Genomic DNA, 16,396 nt, shown 5'->3' with positions numbered 1-16,396 from the left:
AATTCCTAGCCTAGTTGGCTCTCCCAGGACCTAGGCTGCGCCTCCCTCCTCTCTCCCCATCATCTTCCCTCCGCACGGCCCGGTCTTCTCGGGCGGAGTTGGCTCAGTAAGGCCAGAAAGGGGAAAGCAACCACCACAATTAACCCCTCCCCTGGATCGGTCATTTATTGCCTCCGCCGGGCTTTGGCTCGCTCCCTCCCTGGCGGCTCGGCTATCGAGTGCTCCTGTCTGAACCTGGCGTGTAGCCGATGGCGTGCCGATGCGGCCATCCTTTGCTTCTGCCTGGCTCCGCCCTCCCGTTGGGGCCGGGGCGGTAGCCCAGATCCGCGGCTCGGCCCGCGACTTACAGTCACTTTGCCTGCTGCGGGCGCTTCCGGTTCCGGTACGAGGAGCCGCACGGGATCCCAAGCGCCGGGCATGGCGGGGAGCCGCCTGGAAACCGTGGGGAGCATTTTCTCGCGGTGCGTACTCGGAGCCGGGGTGGGCCGAGGGCGCCTCCCCATTTTACGCCCTTTCTTGGGTGGGTCTGAGCCCGGCCAGGCCTCTCTTGTGCTCTCTCCTGTTTCTGAAGAATGTGCTTGACTATGTCACCCCTTGAATTTCTTAGCTCTCACGTTCAGTCGCACCTCTCCGCTCCCCGAGTGGGGGTCTCTAGGAAGAGGAAGGGAGGAAGGGGCTGATGGGCCTGGCGGGACCGTCTTTGCATTTTCCTTGTCGGGACGGGGATGGGGCGAGGGGGGTGGGACGCACATAAGAAGGTGGAAGATTAACTCCCGAGCACTGTTAGGTTGGTTTGGAATATGGAAACATCTTACCTGTAGGTAGGGGACCTCCTGCTCTGCCCTCCTTCCGGTTGTTTTCCGGACTCAGTGACCCCGTCGGTGTCCCAGGCTGCGGCTACACTGATTCACTGACTGACCTTGGTTTCTTTTTTTAAGTTAATTAATTAATTTATTTTTGGCCGCAGTGGATCTTCTTGCTGTGCGCTGGTTTTTTTCTGGTTGCGGCGAGCAGGGGCTACTCTTCGTTGTGGTGCGCGGGCCTCTCATTGCGGTTGCTTCTCTTGTGGAGCACGGGCTCTAGGCGCCCGGGCTTCAGTAGTGTGGCGCGTGGGCTCAGTAGTTGTGGCTCGCAGGCTGTAGAGCACGGGCTTAGTTGCTCCGTCTCATGTGGGATCTTCCCGCACCAGGGCTCGAACCCGTGTCTCCTGCATTGGCAGGCGGATTCTTAACCACTGTGCCACCAGGGAAGCCCTCTGACCTTCGTTCTTTACCCTTCCTGCAGGACGCGGGACCTGATTCGGGCTGGTGTGTTGAAGGAGAAGCCCCTCTGGTTTGACATATATAATGCCTTCCCGCCACTGAGGGAGCCGGTTTTTCGAAGGCCCCGCTTGCGATACGGCAAAGCGAAAGCTCACATCCAGGACATCTTCTACCACGAGGATCGGATTAGAGCGTGAGTACCGGGCCCGTATGGTGGACAGGGGGCTGCAGAACTTTAGAAGCAAAGGTTTAGCCAGCAGTCTGACAACGTAAATAGGAATTGAGTCTGGGCTTGCTCTGTGGAGCCGGTCTTGTCTATCTAGCCGGATTAGGGAATCAGAGCCCCTCCCCGATGTGAGAGAAGCAGAAGTTCGGAGAAGTAGAATCTGGAGCCCAACAACTGACTGATCACTGCAGTGATAGCTACCTGTTTCTGCACATCTGTTTGGTGGCTGGCACCGTGCTAAGCCCTTAACCAGCGTTATCTCATTTAGGTCTTACTTCAACCCTGCACGGTCGGTATCCTCCTCTCCATTTTAGTCATGAGAACAGTGAGGCTCAAGGTCAACTTCCTGGGAATTCACTGACAAAGCCCTTTCCCTCAAATACGGATGTCAGTTTTTAGTATCCAGAGTGTGTACAGTTTCTTTTCTCTTTAAATGTTAAGATCAGAGATTGTGCCTAATTGAAATTAATACATATACCTTATTCTTACCCCTATTCCTGGATGTAAGAAAACAATTTATAAAGTCATTTTCTCTGTTGAGGTTTAGGCACCTTTCACTTGACGAACCTTTTTTTTTTTTTTTCCTCCCACGACACTCCTTTGAGGAGAACAAGTACGTTCTGGCTCTGCTTGTAAATTTTCAGAGATCTTTGGGGCATTAAATACTTTTTCAGTACTTTTTTGCTCAGGTTCATTGCATGCTCTCGGTCAGGATGCTTTCAAGGTCATTTACACATTAAAATCATTGGTGCTTCTACTGTGTGCGTAGCAGTGGAACTGGGTGATGCTCACTGGAGAATGTGGAATAGTTTACTGCTTCCTCTTGTATTGCTGTTAAGGCCAAAATAATAACATCTTATACTTAAATAGTTTTTTGAACCTTTATCTTTTTGGCCTTTTTTTTTTTTTTTTTTTTGGTGTTTCTGATATTTTTAAGAACTTAAAACAACAAAATAAGTTTCAGGTTCATCAAAACCTAAATGTAAAAAATGAAGTCGTAAAAGTTCTAGAAGAAACTATGGAATAATTTAAAAAATAATCTCTGTGATAAAAGCCTACCTAAGCATGATATAAAAACCCAGAAGCCATAGATGAAAATATTAAAATTTCTGCACACAAAAACTACCATAAGCAAAATCAAAAGTCAGGTGACATACTGGGAAAAAATTTTGCAACATGTATGACAGAGGGCTAATTCCTGTTTATGTTGCTATAAAGTTTGCTTATGAGGCGATAAGAGAAAGACCAAAAGGAAAAATAGGCAAAGAACGTGGACAGGTCACAGAAAAGGAAATTCATTTGCTTTTAGACATGAAAAGATGTTCAACCTGTTTCATAAGAAATGCAAAACTACAATGAATTATAATATTTCACCTGTCAAATGGACAAAGGTCAAAAAGTCGGAAGATACCATTAGGTGCAGGTGTATAGAAATAGGCGGTCTCCTGCCTTCCCGGTGTGGGTATAAGTTGGCACAGCCCCTTTGGCAAGCATTCTGGCAGTTTGCAAGGCCAGATTACAAAGGCACATACCTTGACCCAGCAATACCATTTTTATGAAATTATTCCACAGGCTTATTTGCACGGTACACTAAGAAATATAGATAAAGGTAATCATTGCAACACTGTCTAATCATTGCAACATCTATGGCCAGATTACAAAGGCACATACCTTGACCCAGCAATACCATTTTTATGAAATTATTCCACAGGCTTATTTGCACGGTACACAAAGAAATATAGATAAAGGTAATCATTGCAACACTGTCTAAAGTAGCAGAGGACTAGAAACAATCTATGTGCCCTGATTTGAAATGATCTCTGAGAAATATTAAGTAAAAAGGAAAGATGTGTTTACTCTCCTTGGGGTTGAACAGTGTGGCTGGGGATAGGGAATGAGAGATGCATGTATGGTTGTATAGTGATAGAACATTCCTGGGTGGATACACAAGAAACGGGTTAGTGTTGCTTAAGGGGAGGGGGCCTGGGAGTTTAGGGTACAGAGGTGAGGAGGAGTGTTACTTTTCACTGGGAACCTTTCTGTAACATCTGATGTATTTACCATGTGCATGCATTGCTTATTTAAAACGAACAAGAAAGGTCTGTAGGTCACATTATACTCAGTTCCTCAGGGCCCAGCAGTTACTCTTTCCTCCATTCTTGGCCATGATCTAGAACTGGAGATTTATATTGTGTTGTTTTTTACTTTCTAGGAAATTTTATTCAACCTATGGATCTGGTCAAAAAGCTTTTGATCTGTTCAATCCAAACTTCAAGTCTACCTGTCAACGGTAAGCCATTCCGTAAGTCTTTGGTTACCTTTCTTTTTTTTAGGATTTAGTTGTCAATTTGAGGGGTTTTGTTGCATTCCACTTGAGGAAAAAGATGTTCCTATAGGGGCTTCCCTGGTGGCACAGTGGTTGAGAATCTGCCTGCTAATGCAGGGGACACGGGTTCGAGCCCTGGTCTGGGAGGATCGTACATGCCGCAGAGCAACTAGGCCTGTGAGCCACAACTACTGGGCCTGCGCGTCTGGAGCCTGTGCTCCACAGCAAGAGAGGCCACGATAGTGAGAGGCCCACGCACCATGATGAAGAGTGGCCCCCGCTTGCCACAACAAGAGATAGCCCTCGCATAGAGACGAAGACCCAACACAGCAAAAATAAATTAATTAATTAATAAAACTCCTACTCCCAACATCTTCTTTAAAAAAAAAAAAAAAAGATGTTCCTATAGGAAACTCTCTTTTTTTTTTTAATTAACTCTTTTTTTTTTTTTTTAAACCATAGGTCCTTGTTGGTTATCTGTTTTCAATAGAGCAGTGTGTACGTGTCAATCCCAGACTCCCTAGGAAGTTCTCTTAAGGGAATACTCGGGACTGTGTAATAGCATGTCTTGACAACTCTCAACATACAGACTGAAGATGTGACTGCTTGGGATTCTAGGTTTGTGGAGAAGTACACTGAGCTACAGAAACTTGGAGAAACAGATGAAGAGAAGTTATTTGTGGAAGCAGGGAAGGCTTTATTGGCAGAAGGTGTCATTTTAAGACGAGTAGGAGAAGCAAGGACTGTGAGTATTTTATTAGCAAAACTATTACTAGGATTGGTTGTCTGTTTGTCAGAGGTTAAAGGAAGGCTTGGTTTTCTTTCCCCAACCGTGGCTCCAGGTCAAATACTGTTAGATTGAATCGACTAGAATTTTGTGGTAAGGACTGCTGCTTGGAACAAGTGAGTTGTCCTGAGGGCTTTTAAAATTGTGGTTCTGTAGAGACTTTTTATCATGTTTATTATTTGTTGTAATCAAATTTGACCTGAGATATTAATGTTAGATTTTTGAGTCAGTGATAGAACGTGCTAGTCATATAGCTTCAGCTGATTGAGTGAAAGTCATAACATCTGTGTGACGTACTTATATCTGGTCTTTTAAGCAACAGGATGGTAGTCACATTGCCTGGAAATCTGAACCCATGGGTGTTGAGCCCCAGACTGTGTTGGAGGAAAACCAGTCTCTGAAAGAAGATCCACAGGCCCAGCATTTGGGGGCACCTGGAGACCAGTCGACAGGTCTCTCACCTCCCTGAAGACCTTGTATGCTGTGTATACTGGCATCCAAACCGGATTCACTACATGAATGTTGTACTGTTTTTAACAGTTGAACTGTGTAAATGTTTCTTGATCTCTAAGGCATCACGTTTGCCTTCTTTTGGTTCCCACTTCTAGGTTGTCATAAAGCTCTGTATCGTGGTTTGAAGAAGCAGTTATGTGAACTTTTATGTTAGGGCGGTATTAAAGAATTCCTTGGTGCTTAGAAAGTAAATTTACTTTAAAATTGTAAATAGCATGAGGAGACCTTTGAAAGTATTGTTTGAATGGGACTCATTCTGAGTAGGTTTGCTTGGCGTTTTGTGGTCACATTTGATTCTCTGGTATGTTTCTCTTCTCTTGATCCATCAGACTTTTACTTGCACGTCAGGTGTGGTTCCCTGGCCAACTGTGTCTGCAGCTAATCTTTGTACTTTTTGCTTGAGAGGCCAGGCTGACTTGTGCTTTGCAGTAAGAATGAGGACCTATCATTGATGATGGACCAAGGCCAAAACTATAATCTCATGGATTGAGTGCTGGAGATGGTTAGCATAGACCTGCAGGTAGTAGGCTGCTCAGGAAAGATTTGTTGAATGAATGAATGATTACATCCTGCTGAAGACCGAATTCAGATGACTTCTCTGTAGGTAACTGGGTTGCCAAGAGGGATGACGCTCTTCACCGGCATCCACCTTCCTCCCTGGTGTCAGGGTGTGCTTACGAGTTTTTACCAACTCTCCTGCTTTCTTCATTTCCTTATCTTTTACTGAATAAATAAAACACCCTTCAGCTATTGGTTTTCAGCTATCAGTAATTTGCTGCTCCAGAAACTTCTTACTTTAAAACTTGTGTAGCTTCCCCCCCCCCCCCGCCCCGTCCCTGTGTGCAGTCCCTTCTGTCTCCTGGCATGTCAAGGGCGGGGCCCACACCCCACAGACTGTAACCTTGCACATGGTGCTCGGGTAATGGAAGGTCAGTGAGTACATGAGGCAAAAGCCATTCTCAGCCATGCTGCTTCCCCCCCCCCCACCTTTATCACTGTTGTACAATTCCTCTTGTTTAGGGAATGCTTTACATTTAGATGGGGAACTAAATTACATCCATTCGACATTAGGCAACCATTGGGTGCCAGATACCGGGCCTGGCCTTGGGAGGAAGACTGCGGCAGGTGGAGCAGTTGGTTCTGTTCTCAGAGGAGTGATTGTGGTTCCCTCATTCTCAGAAACCTTACCTTTCTGGGATTTAAAAGGTGTTTTTTTTTTTTTTTTTTTTTTGCGGTACGCAGACCTCTCACTGTCGCGGCCTCTCCCGTTGCGAAGCACAGGCTCCAGACGCGCAGGCTCAGCGGCCATGGCCCACGGGCCCAGCCGCTCCGCGGCATGTGGGATCTTCCCGGACCGGGGCACGAACCCGTGTCCCCTGCATCGGCAGGCGGACTCTGAACCACTGCGCCACCAGGGAAGCCCAAGGTGGTTTCTTTGTCATAGTAACGAAGACGTTTAAAAAAATTATTTGTTGCATAATTAAAGAAAAAGTTATACATGCTCATGGTTCAAAATTTGAAGGTGAAAAGTCAATCTCCTTTCCACTCCTGTCCCCTGGCCCTCCCATTTTCCCTTCCCTGCGGCCACCACTATCACCTTTCTTTCCAGAAATAATTTTGAGTGTGTACAGGGGGACACAATGTATACTGTTCTGTACCTTGTTTTCCACTTAATGCCTCAGAGATCTTTCATATGGACGCGTAGCAAACCTTTAGGTTGAACCTCAGTGATCAAAACATAGTCAGAGGGAATGTCAATGTGAGCAGCTGGGTGGCGGCTGCCAGTTCACACAGAGCCGGGTTGGGTTGCACGATATGAGGAGAGGTCTGCGTGCTGCGGGGCTGGGTTGGGAGCGTGCCCCCGCCTTCCCTGTCCCCCACCCCGAGCCAGAGAGAGAACCCAGGAGCCCCAGCGCCCCAAATAGAAGGATCCCTGAACAGCCACCCCCCTCCCCACTGGCAGCTGCTAGGGGGGTGGGTGAGCAAAGTCTAGGCTTCTGAGAAAGCCAGGATGGGAAATCTTTAAAAAGAAAAAAATAAAACTTTGTCAAAGGTGTGAAGCTTCCTTGGGGAATTCAGAACTCTTCCCATGGTCAGTGTGGGCAAAAGCCATCGCCAGGTCCCTGTAGTGTTTGGAGAGAATGGAAGTGTGACCTCGTTCTTGGCTTTCTTTAAGGAGCTTAACATCTAGTTGGGAAGATAAGATTGACTTTCAAAACAAGAGGAACAGGAGTCCTTTTAAATTACGGAAGTGTAGAGAGAGTCGGGGAGAGGGATCAGCCCTGGACTAGTCTAGGACCACTGCCTGGAGAGCCTTGAAGGGCAAGTGGGATGTGAAGTGTGTGTGCTGTTTCTTTTGCCAGGAGCACCTCCCTGCCACTGCAGTCTTTAGAAACCATACCTTCACAGCCCTTTCAAAAGCTATCTCTGCTCGCGAGATTTACCAACATCCAAATTGAGTCTCAGGTCCCTGTCGAGACACTTCCAGGCTGCGCTCACTGCATTCGCACCCTGGGTCCACTGTACTCCTGCCTGGTCGACCCTGGTCTTCCATGCCAGAGGTAACTATCCTCTCCCTGCTGAGGGTGTGAACAGCAGCAGAAATTCTTATTTGTATGCACTAAATCATTAAATCAGGAGTAGACCCTCCATGTGGGTTTGCTGAGCTGAAGCCAAGGGAGGCATGTGTCCAGGTTACAGTGAAGTTTGCAGCAGACAAGTGTGAAGGTCTGGGTTCTAGTTCTGGTGGTTCCAGTTTGTACTGGTGTGACCTCGTGCCTGTCACCATCTCTCTGACTACAAAATAGGGATGACGTTTGCTTCTTTGGCTTCCAGTTGGTACTGTGAGAATTCCTTGAGATAATGCATGCAAAACTCACTTGTAGCATGTGTGGCAGGTGCCGTTATTACTCTCTTGAGGAGCAGCGGAAGACAGGTCTGAGCAGATAGGATGGGATCAGATCATGGTGGGCTCGGTAAGTGCACAGAGGACTTGAGTGGGTATAAGGAAGTCTGAGCAAGGAAGCGACGCCTAGTGAAAACTCTCAGGTCAGAGGAAGGTTCACCCAGACGTGACATAAAGAACAGTGTTGGGGGAGTGGGCAGGGAGGGAGGGAAGAAGAGACATGTCAGGAAGACTCTGGACTCTGTAGCCATCCCACTTGAAGGCAGGGATTTCAAGGTCGCAAACCTGAGTGACCAGAATAGCGATATCACGAACAGACAGCAAGGTGGGGAAGAGAACTTCAGTTCTCAACATGCTGAGTTAGAGGGCATGGCTCAGTGTTCAAGTGGCAGACAGAGATGGGTTGGGTGTCTGGGAGATGCGGAGGAAACCTTAGCACAGGTAAGGGTTGGAGCCAGGAGACTGAATGAGCTCTCCAGGGGGAGGGTAGAGAGACACAGGGTGTGGGGACTGAGCCAGGATGGGGGAACAAGAAAGTCAGCAGATGAAACAGGTCCTGCATCATCCATCATTTAAATAGGCTTGTTGAAGTGGTCCCAGATTCACCAGGTTTTACAGAGTTCTCCTTTTGCTTTTGTTGGGTAGAACCGATCCTTGATTGTGTGTCCTTAAAAGGCAAGCACAAGGCTTTTTGTAATTTTGTGTAGTCTTCCTCAACTGACGATGGGGTTGAGTCCCAATAAACACATCATAAGTTGAAAATATCGTAAGTTAAAAATGCATGTAATACACCTAAGCTACTGAACATAAGAGCTTAGCCCAACCTACCTTACTTCCATTAGCCTACACTTGGGCAAAATCATCTAATGAAGAGCCTATTTTTATATAAAGTGTCAAATATCTCATGTAATTTGTTAAGTACTGTACTGAAAGTGAAAGACGGAATGGTTGTCAGTGTATCAGTTGTTTACCCTTGTGATTTCATGGTTGGCTGGAAGCTGCCCTGCCCAGCATCACAAAAGAGTATCACAGTGCATATTGCTAGGTTGGGAGAATATCAAAATTCAAAAATCAAAGTGCGGTGTCTACTGAATGCATATTTTTGCACCATTGTAAAGTCTAAAAATCGTCAGTCAAACCATTGTAAGTCGGGGACTGTCTATATAATATTTAATGTCCTGTTTTCCTGATAGTGAAAGTGGTATTACAGAAAACCTGTGCCTCCAAAGGATTCCTGGTTTTGTTAGAATGATACCCGTCCCCCTAAATAAATGATGGCTTGCCACTTGAAAACATTCAACAGATTCTTTTTTTAAACAAAGTCATTCAGGTGGGATGATAAGATTTTCTCTGAGGCTAGCACTGGTGCCTGCCCCTGTTCTTGGTCATCCAGATGAGGCATGCTAGCCTTGTGCGGCCTTATCCATCCTTCTAGGCTCTCAGCTCTGACCAAGCCTTGCTCAGAACCAGGCTGTTTCCCTGACTATCTGGGACCTGGGGCATGTGACATGGTGTGGCTCCGATAATGGAAGCAGGCTGGCACTGTGGAGCTAGGAACAAGGAAAGGTGAGTCATGTGTGTTTGGGGGGTGGGGGTGGGAGGGGGCAAGGTTATTACTTTGTTCCTGGTCCCTGTGTTCTGCGTTCTATTCCAGAACAGCCAAAAGGTGGAGGACCGGCTGGCTGGGTTAATCATGCGTTTTGAGCCTTTGATGGTGCTCGATGAGATGGATGCCTGAGCATGTTGTTCAGTGAGCAGCTTGGTTGAGGTCACCTTAGCTGATGGAGGAAGGGCACCTGCCCTCCTGTGGAAAAGGCAGGAAATGGTTTTCCTGTCACTCCTAGGGTAGCGTTCAGTGTGGCAAGTGGGTCTCCGATTGGATGAGCCCAGCACTGGAGCAGTTTCTGTGGAGATGCTGAACCAGACAAGTGTTTATTGCTGCAGCATGAAAATGAAAAGGTTGCTGGGGGAAGGCAAGGGAGGCTGGAAGTGAAGTGCTATGTTCCCTACGAATGCCGCCTCCGTGGCTCACCCCCTAGCCCCCACCATCGGGGCAGATGACAGAGAAGGGATTTTCGTTAAATGTGAGCTGACAATGAAATTACATTTGGGGTATAGTTTTACCCTTGATTGATGCTCTTCCTGGACTGGAACTTAAATGTCAGTCCCCTGACCTTCTAGTTGCTCAGTTCTTTTAATTAAAAGATGATTCTAAGTAACATCCAGTAGTGGTCTATTTATTATTTATCAAGCATTTTCTTTCCAGCAGTTAGTGAAAGGTCAGTCGCTTCAGTGGATGCTTTGTTTTTGGTGAGCAGCTTAGATGAAAAGACATACAATCAATCTCTGCTCCCTCCTGTTTGCTCATGGGCAGGACACTGTTTAATAGTCATTGTGGCATTTAGGATCGCAGACCTCTTGAAACATGCAGAAAAGTGCACTTGCATCCCTTGCTGCTGAACATTTCTCCAAAAGTAAACATCAGGTTGTGATTATGGTTAATAATGAGATATTGATTGTTTGAAAATGTCACTGCCTGGGACCTTGGCCCCAGCACCGCTAGATGGCGCTGCACTCTCATGCTGATCGGCCACAATCATTTTATTTCCTTGCCTCGGGGTACCCTGCCTTTCAAGGTTGGAGAGTGTCCTTGTAAAATGGTGTTCTGCCTGAGATTTAGGAAGCTGAGGTCCTGGGGTGCCTGGGTTAGGGTAGAGATGGGAGCGGATGGGCCTCAGGGCAGATGACAAAGACTTACCGGGTAAGGGGCGGGGGACCCAGCACTGTCTGCATCATAATAGCAGCAGAAGGGGAAGGACCTAACTGGTGCTGAGCCCCTGGGGACCCTGCCCAGAGCAGTGTTCTCTAACCTTCTCCAGTCAGTGACACATCTGCGAATTTGCTGTGGAGGATGGAGGGAGAGAACGGTGCAGGCAGGCGGGCAGCGCGGAGCAGTGGGAAAAACCCAGGCCTTTGGAGAGACAGACCCGGGTTTGAAACCCAGATAGACGGCTTTGTCTTGTGACATTAGGGGAGTGAGTGAATGAATAGCTTGTGCCTCAATTTCCTTACCTGTAAAACAGGAATACTCACATCTACCTCTTGGAGTTGTGAGCAGATAAGCGTGAACAAATCAGATGTGTCTTTGCTCTCCCTGCTTGAAGGCCTCAGCAACTGTTGATTCCCACTGGGTGGAGACGAATGTGCTTTAGATCAAAATGCAGAAGAAACCAAACAATGGTGTCCGCTTGCTTAACCATTTATCTTTTCTCCACCCTTCCCCGCTAATAGTTACCATCTCCTTTATCTTCTTCCGGCCTTCTAGCACCCAATCAATCAATCAGTCAATCAATCAATCAATCAAAAAAGACAAAGGAGGAAACCAAACACCAGCCTGCAAACTTGTCCACTATTGGAACTTACCCAATGCTGGTAGGTTTCACTGAAAAACTTGCTTTTCTTTAGTTATTGCTTAGGCAGGTAGTGTGTGTGTATGTATGTGCGTGTGTGTTTGTGCGTGTGTGTTTGTGTGTGTGTATGTATGTGTTTGTGTGTGTGTATATGTGTGTTTGTGTGTGTGTATGTATGTGTGCGTATGTGTGTGTATGTGCGTGTGTGTTTGTGTGTGTTTGTATGTATGTGTTTGTGTGTGTACGTGTGTGCGTGTGTGTTTGTGTGTACGTGTGTGCGCGTGTGTACGTGTGTGTATGTGTGTACGTGTTTGTGTGTGTACGTGCGTGCGTGTGTGTGTGTTAGTGTGTGTGTTGCGTGTGTGTTGCGTGTGTGTGCACGTGTGTGTGTGTGCAGAAACCGGTGTCTTAATGGCCTTCCTTCTGCCCCTTCTTTCCTTCCTCATCGTTGCTCTCCTGCCCTCCTTGTGTTAAACTTTTCTCCTTTCTTTCTCCCCGCTGCACCCCAGATTGTGGAGGGAAGCCAAGAGGGTCACACCCTAGAGGCCCAGCAGAAGAAAACCTCAGAGACATTGTTTCTGGGACCTGGGGCTGCTCAGCAATTGGGGCAGGAGTTTCTGGAACTCCCTCTGGTCCTCCTCCCAGTGAAGGGCGGGGGGTCGTGGGCGCCGGGGCTGAAACGGTGGGTCGGACGGGAGTGCGGTCCGGAGAGCCAGAAAGATCTGTTCATTGTCCTTCCCCCGTCCAGTGCCCCTCTCCCTCCATGTGTCCCTGGCTGGTCTGCAGGTGGGTCGTGGGACCCCTCTGCCTCTGGTCACCCGGGATGCTAGGTCAGAGGAGCACAGGGCTTAGGGTGCCACCTGGGTGCGTTGGGAGGAAGAGCTCTCTGCCTTCTTTCCTCTCGAGGCCTCAGTCAAAAGAACCGTGTTCAAATCCTGATGCTCCCTGTGCGACTGCGGCTTTGGGCAGGTCACTTAACCCTTCTAAGCCACATTCAGTCCCAGCACAGGGTCTGGAGCCTAATAGGTCCTTGAAAGTGTGTTTGTTGAGTGAACGAATGAACAGCGGAATGCTCCCCCGTCTATATTGTGGGGATAATCGTATTGGCACCAAGGATGCTTTGGGGGCCGAATGCCAACAGGATGCTGGTGGGGCAGAACTTTGTAAACCCTCAAGCCTTCTACGGTTACGCGAAATACAGGTGTGGGAAGATGGCAGTGGGTGTGGAGCCGCAGGGCTGGGCTTCTCCCGGGAGCACAGAGCCGGAGACTGTGGCCTCGGGAGAGGTGGGGAGCAGCAGGAGAGCATGATGGTCCCGTCTCTCCTGCTGAAGAATTCTGCAGCGGGGCTTCCCTGGTGGAGCAGTGGTTCAGAATCCGCCTGCCAGTGCAGGGGACAGGGGTTCTAGCCCTGGGCCAGGAAGATCCCACATGCCAGAGAACAACTAAGCCCGTGTGCCACAGCTACTGAGCCTGGGCTCTAGAGTCCACAAACCACAACTACTGAGCCCACATGCTGCAACTACTGAAGCCCACGTGCTTAGAGCCGTGCTCCACAACAAGAGAAGCCACCGCAATGAGAATTCCGCGCACCACAACGAAGAGTAGCCCCCGCTCGCCGCAACTAGAGAAAACCCGTGCGCAGCAACGCAGACCCAACGCAGCCAAAAATAAATAAATAAATAGATAAAATTAAAAAAAAAAAAAAAAAAAAAGAATCCTGCAGGAAATGCCCACTGTTCCTCAAACCCCCTCCCGGCATGCTCAGTTTAAACTCTAGACATGCTCAGGATTATCTTTAGAATATTCAACACGGGGAGAGGGGAGGATCCTGAGCTTTATCACCAGCTTCCCCTGGCTCCTGCCAAGTGAGGTGAAATGGCCCTGCTCCAGCTCATGGCAGGGTCACGGCTCCCTCGCCCTCCTGGAGCGCATCCTCTTCCCAAGGCCTGGCTTCCTGCTGGGATCCATCCCCCTGCCATGGCATATGTGTCACTTGGGCTCCCTTCCAGCCGCCTGAGGGTACAATTCAGGGAACAATGGGCTCTTGCTGTCACTGCTGCCAGCCTTGGGCTGTCATGTCTCACAGCGAGGCAGGGTCTCCAGTTCAGACCGGGCGGAGGAAGGGTCCCAGCCCAGGGCCTGGCTTACCTCAGTGACTGCGCCTGAGCCCTGGCTCCCGGTTTCGCTGGCCAGCCACGCTCATGGGGCCCCTGAGGTTAGAACAAGAGGCTTACTGTCAGAAAAGTTCCACATTAAATCCTAAGAAGGCAAACTTGTCTTTGGCAACCTTGCCCCATCCCTCACTTTCCCAATTTTGGATGTGTGAGAAGAGGAAGGGGCCCCGGGAGACAGGCCAGGTGAGTAGGAACGGCCTGGTAACCTGAGCTCCAGGCAGATAAAGGGCACCAGAACGTTCCATAGTCCTACAGCATTCCAGCCGGGTCTCTCCTGCCCTGGGCAACCTAACCTCCAATCCAGCATGTTCTTAAGGTTGGACCTGTTTATTCCTTCCCTTTTGATTGCTGAAGTAATCAAAATCAACTTCAGACTGGCTTCTGCAAAGAACCACTTTGAATACCTGTAAAGTCAGGAAGGTTGAATTTAGGAAACTCTCCTCCACAGGACTTTGTTCCCCTGAGCTGTTGGCCACTTATAATTAATATTAATGAAAGATAGATGACAGATGCTTACTGCTCAACTGGCATATGCGTTGCCAAACCCCAAAGGGGTTACTTTAAGGTCTAAAGGACTTGAATGTACTTTACTGTCACGTTGAAGAGAATAAAACTTTCAGGGTATAGTCAAAATTTCGTATGTATGAGAACTCATAGGCGATGTCTGCCTGAACAACACAGCACAAGACGAAACAAAAGAAGAACTGAGTGTGCGGCCACTTCTTACTGACATCTAAAAATAGCTCCCTTAAGCCCAAAACCGACGCAGGAGAAGACTTGAGACAGTATATGGAGCACAGGCTGAGGCTCCTGGAGACCCCGGCCCGGCCCCAGCTCGTCCACTACTTGGCTGTGACTTTGGAAAGTCATTAAACCTTTTCAGCCATTTGTAAAATCAGGGGTTGAACTACAAGACCTCAGAAGGCCTATTCTTTGGGTCTGTGGGTCCGAGAAGAGCCACAAAGATGGGGCGAGCAAGCACATTCCAAGACTTACTAAATACTTATTTAAAATCTTTTCACTTTTTCAATTTTGATTATGGAAGCACTCGTAAAGGTAGAGAAAATAGTGTAATGATCCTCCATATGTTCATCGTGTAGACTTAACCCTTATTAGTATTTTGCCATATTTGCTCGCCTATATTTTTTCTGAAGAATTTTAAAGCAAGTCCAGACATGACCTCCCTCACCCAAGGCTTCAGCCTGCTTCTCTGAAAAAAAAGACCTTTACTTACATCAACACAATACCATCATTAAGCCTAATAAGATGGTAATTAAAAGTAATTTAGCGACTTCCCTGGTGGTCCAGTGGTTAAGACTCTGCACGTCCACTGGAGGTGGTGCGGGTTCGATCCCTGGTCGGGGAACTAAGATCCCACATGCCGCGCAGTGCAGCCAAAAAAATTAATTTAATATCACCTAATACCCAGTCCATATTCAGATGTCTCCAGAGTTCCCTGAACAGGCTCTTAGCCTCCTCCTACCCCAGGTCTGTCTCTCGGGTCAACAACCACTGTTAACTACTTCCGGTTTTAGTGCCTCTGGTGATTACCTTCCCAGAAATCATAGTTTATACCACCACTTCTTGTTTACCAACTGCAGTCACAGTGTCTGGGCTTCCTGCTATGATAGATGAGGGTTGAGCTAACTTAGATTCTCTCTTCCTTCCATTGGGGTGTATTTCCACCTAGTTCTTCTGTATAGTAACACCTACTAAGGTTCTACTTTGGGTTGAATTGTGTTCCCCCCCAAAAGGCATGCTGAAGTCCGAATTTCCGGTGCCTGTGAATGTGACCTTATCTGGCAATAAGGTCTCTGCTGATGTCATCAAATTAACACGCGGTTGTACTGCATTAGCGTGAGCCCTAAATCCAGTGGCTGGCACCCTTGTAAGGAGAGGGATATTTGTTTTTATGTATTTTATTTATTTATTATTTTTTTTTTTTGCGGTACGCGGGCCTCTCACCGTTGTGGCCTCTCCCGTTGCGGAGCACAGGCTCCGGACACGCAGGCTCAGCGGCCATGGCTCACGGGCCCAGCCGTTCCGCGGCATGTGGGATCCTCCCGGACCGGGGCACGAACCCGTGTCCCCTGCATCGGCAGGCGGACTCTCAACCACTGCGCCATCAGGGAAGCCCAGGAGAGGGATATTTGGAAACAGACACACACAAAGAGGGAAGACAGCCATGTGAGGACGGAGGCAGAGATTGGAGAGATGCAACCACAAGCCAAAGAGTGCTGAGTTTTGCTGGCAACCACCAGGCGCTGGAAGAGGCAAAGAGGGATTCTCCCTTCCAGCCCTCAGAGGGAGCACGGCCCCGCAGGCAACTTGATCTCAGACTTCTGGCCTCCAGAACTGTGAAAGAATAAATTCCTGGTGTTCTAGGTCACTCAGTTTGTGGCAGTTTGTTATGGCAGCCCTAGGAAACTAATATGGTTCCTCTATCTTTGGAGCATTGCTGTAGGGGAAAAACTCAGTTTTCCACCTTCCTATGTAGGGAAAAACCCCGTTCTTCCCTCCTGGGTTTTTCTTCTTGTCAGTTTCCTTCACTACTCACATAAAACACTTCACTTCTGGTCACCAAATAGGTGGAGGCTTCCCCCTACAACAAGCAATTCTCTGAGACACCAGCTGAGTATCCTACAATTTAATTCAGTTCTCACACTATCTACCCAGAGATAGCATCAGATCCCACAGGTTAAGAGCCCAGCCTCCCAGTCTTATAAGACTGCCCACCCTCACCCCGCATACACACACACATACTTCGGATGCCAGTCACAAGCCCAGGTCA

General features: G+C 48.1%; 1 protein-coding gene and 1 long non-coding RNA gene across 2 annotated transcripts; both read left to right on the top strand.

Annotated features, from left to right (window-relative positions):
* Nucleotides 1-309: 309 nt before the first annotated feature.
* MRPS23 (mitochondrial ribosomal protein S23) lies at nucleotides 310-9,312 on the top strand. The gene is made up of 5 exons (XM_081218301.1): nucleotides 310-461; nucleotides 1,285-1,455; nucleotides 3,701-3,778; nucleotides 4,433-4,559; nucleotides 4,918-9,312. The coding sequence occupies exons 1-5, from the start codon at nucleotides 418-420 to the stop codon at nucleotides 5,068-5,070; spliced, it is 573 nt and encodes a 190-aa protein (XP_081074427.1). The 5' UTR covers nucleotides 310-417; the 3' UTR covers nucleotides 5,071-9,312.
* A 114-nt stretch (nucleotides 9,313-9,426) lies between these two features.
* Nucleotides 9,427-12,749, top strand: LOC308607358. The gene is made up of 3 exons (XR_014013994.1): nucleotides 9,427-9,585; nucleotides 11,345-11,451; nucleotides 11,939-12,749. It is a non-coding gene; the product is annotated as an uncharacterized lncRNA (long non-coding RNA).
* Nucleotides 12,750-16,396: the final 3,647 nt, after the last annotated feature.

Source organism: Mesoplodon bidens (assembly GCF_964165515.1).
Source record: "Mesoplodon bidens genome assembly, chromosome: 19".
NCBI classification, from domain to species: domain Eukaryota; kingdom Metazoa; phylum Chordata; class Mammalia; order Artiodactyla; family Ziphiidae; genus Mesoplodon; species Mesoplodon bidens.
Note: the sequence above shows the minus strand (reverse complement) of the source record. Positions and strands in the feature narration are given on the sequence as shown.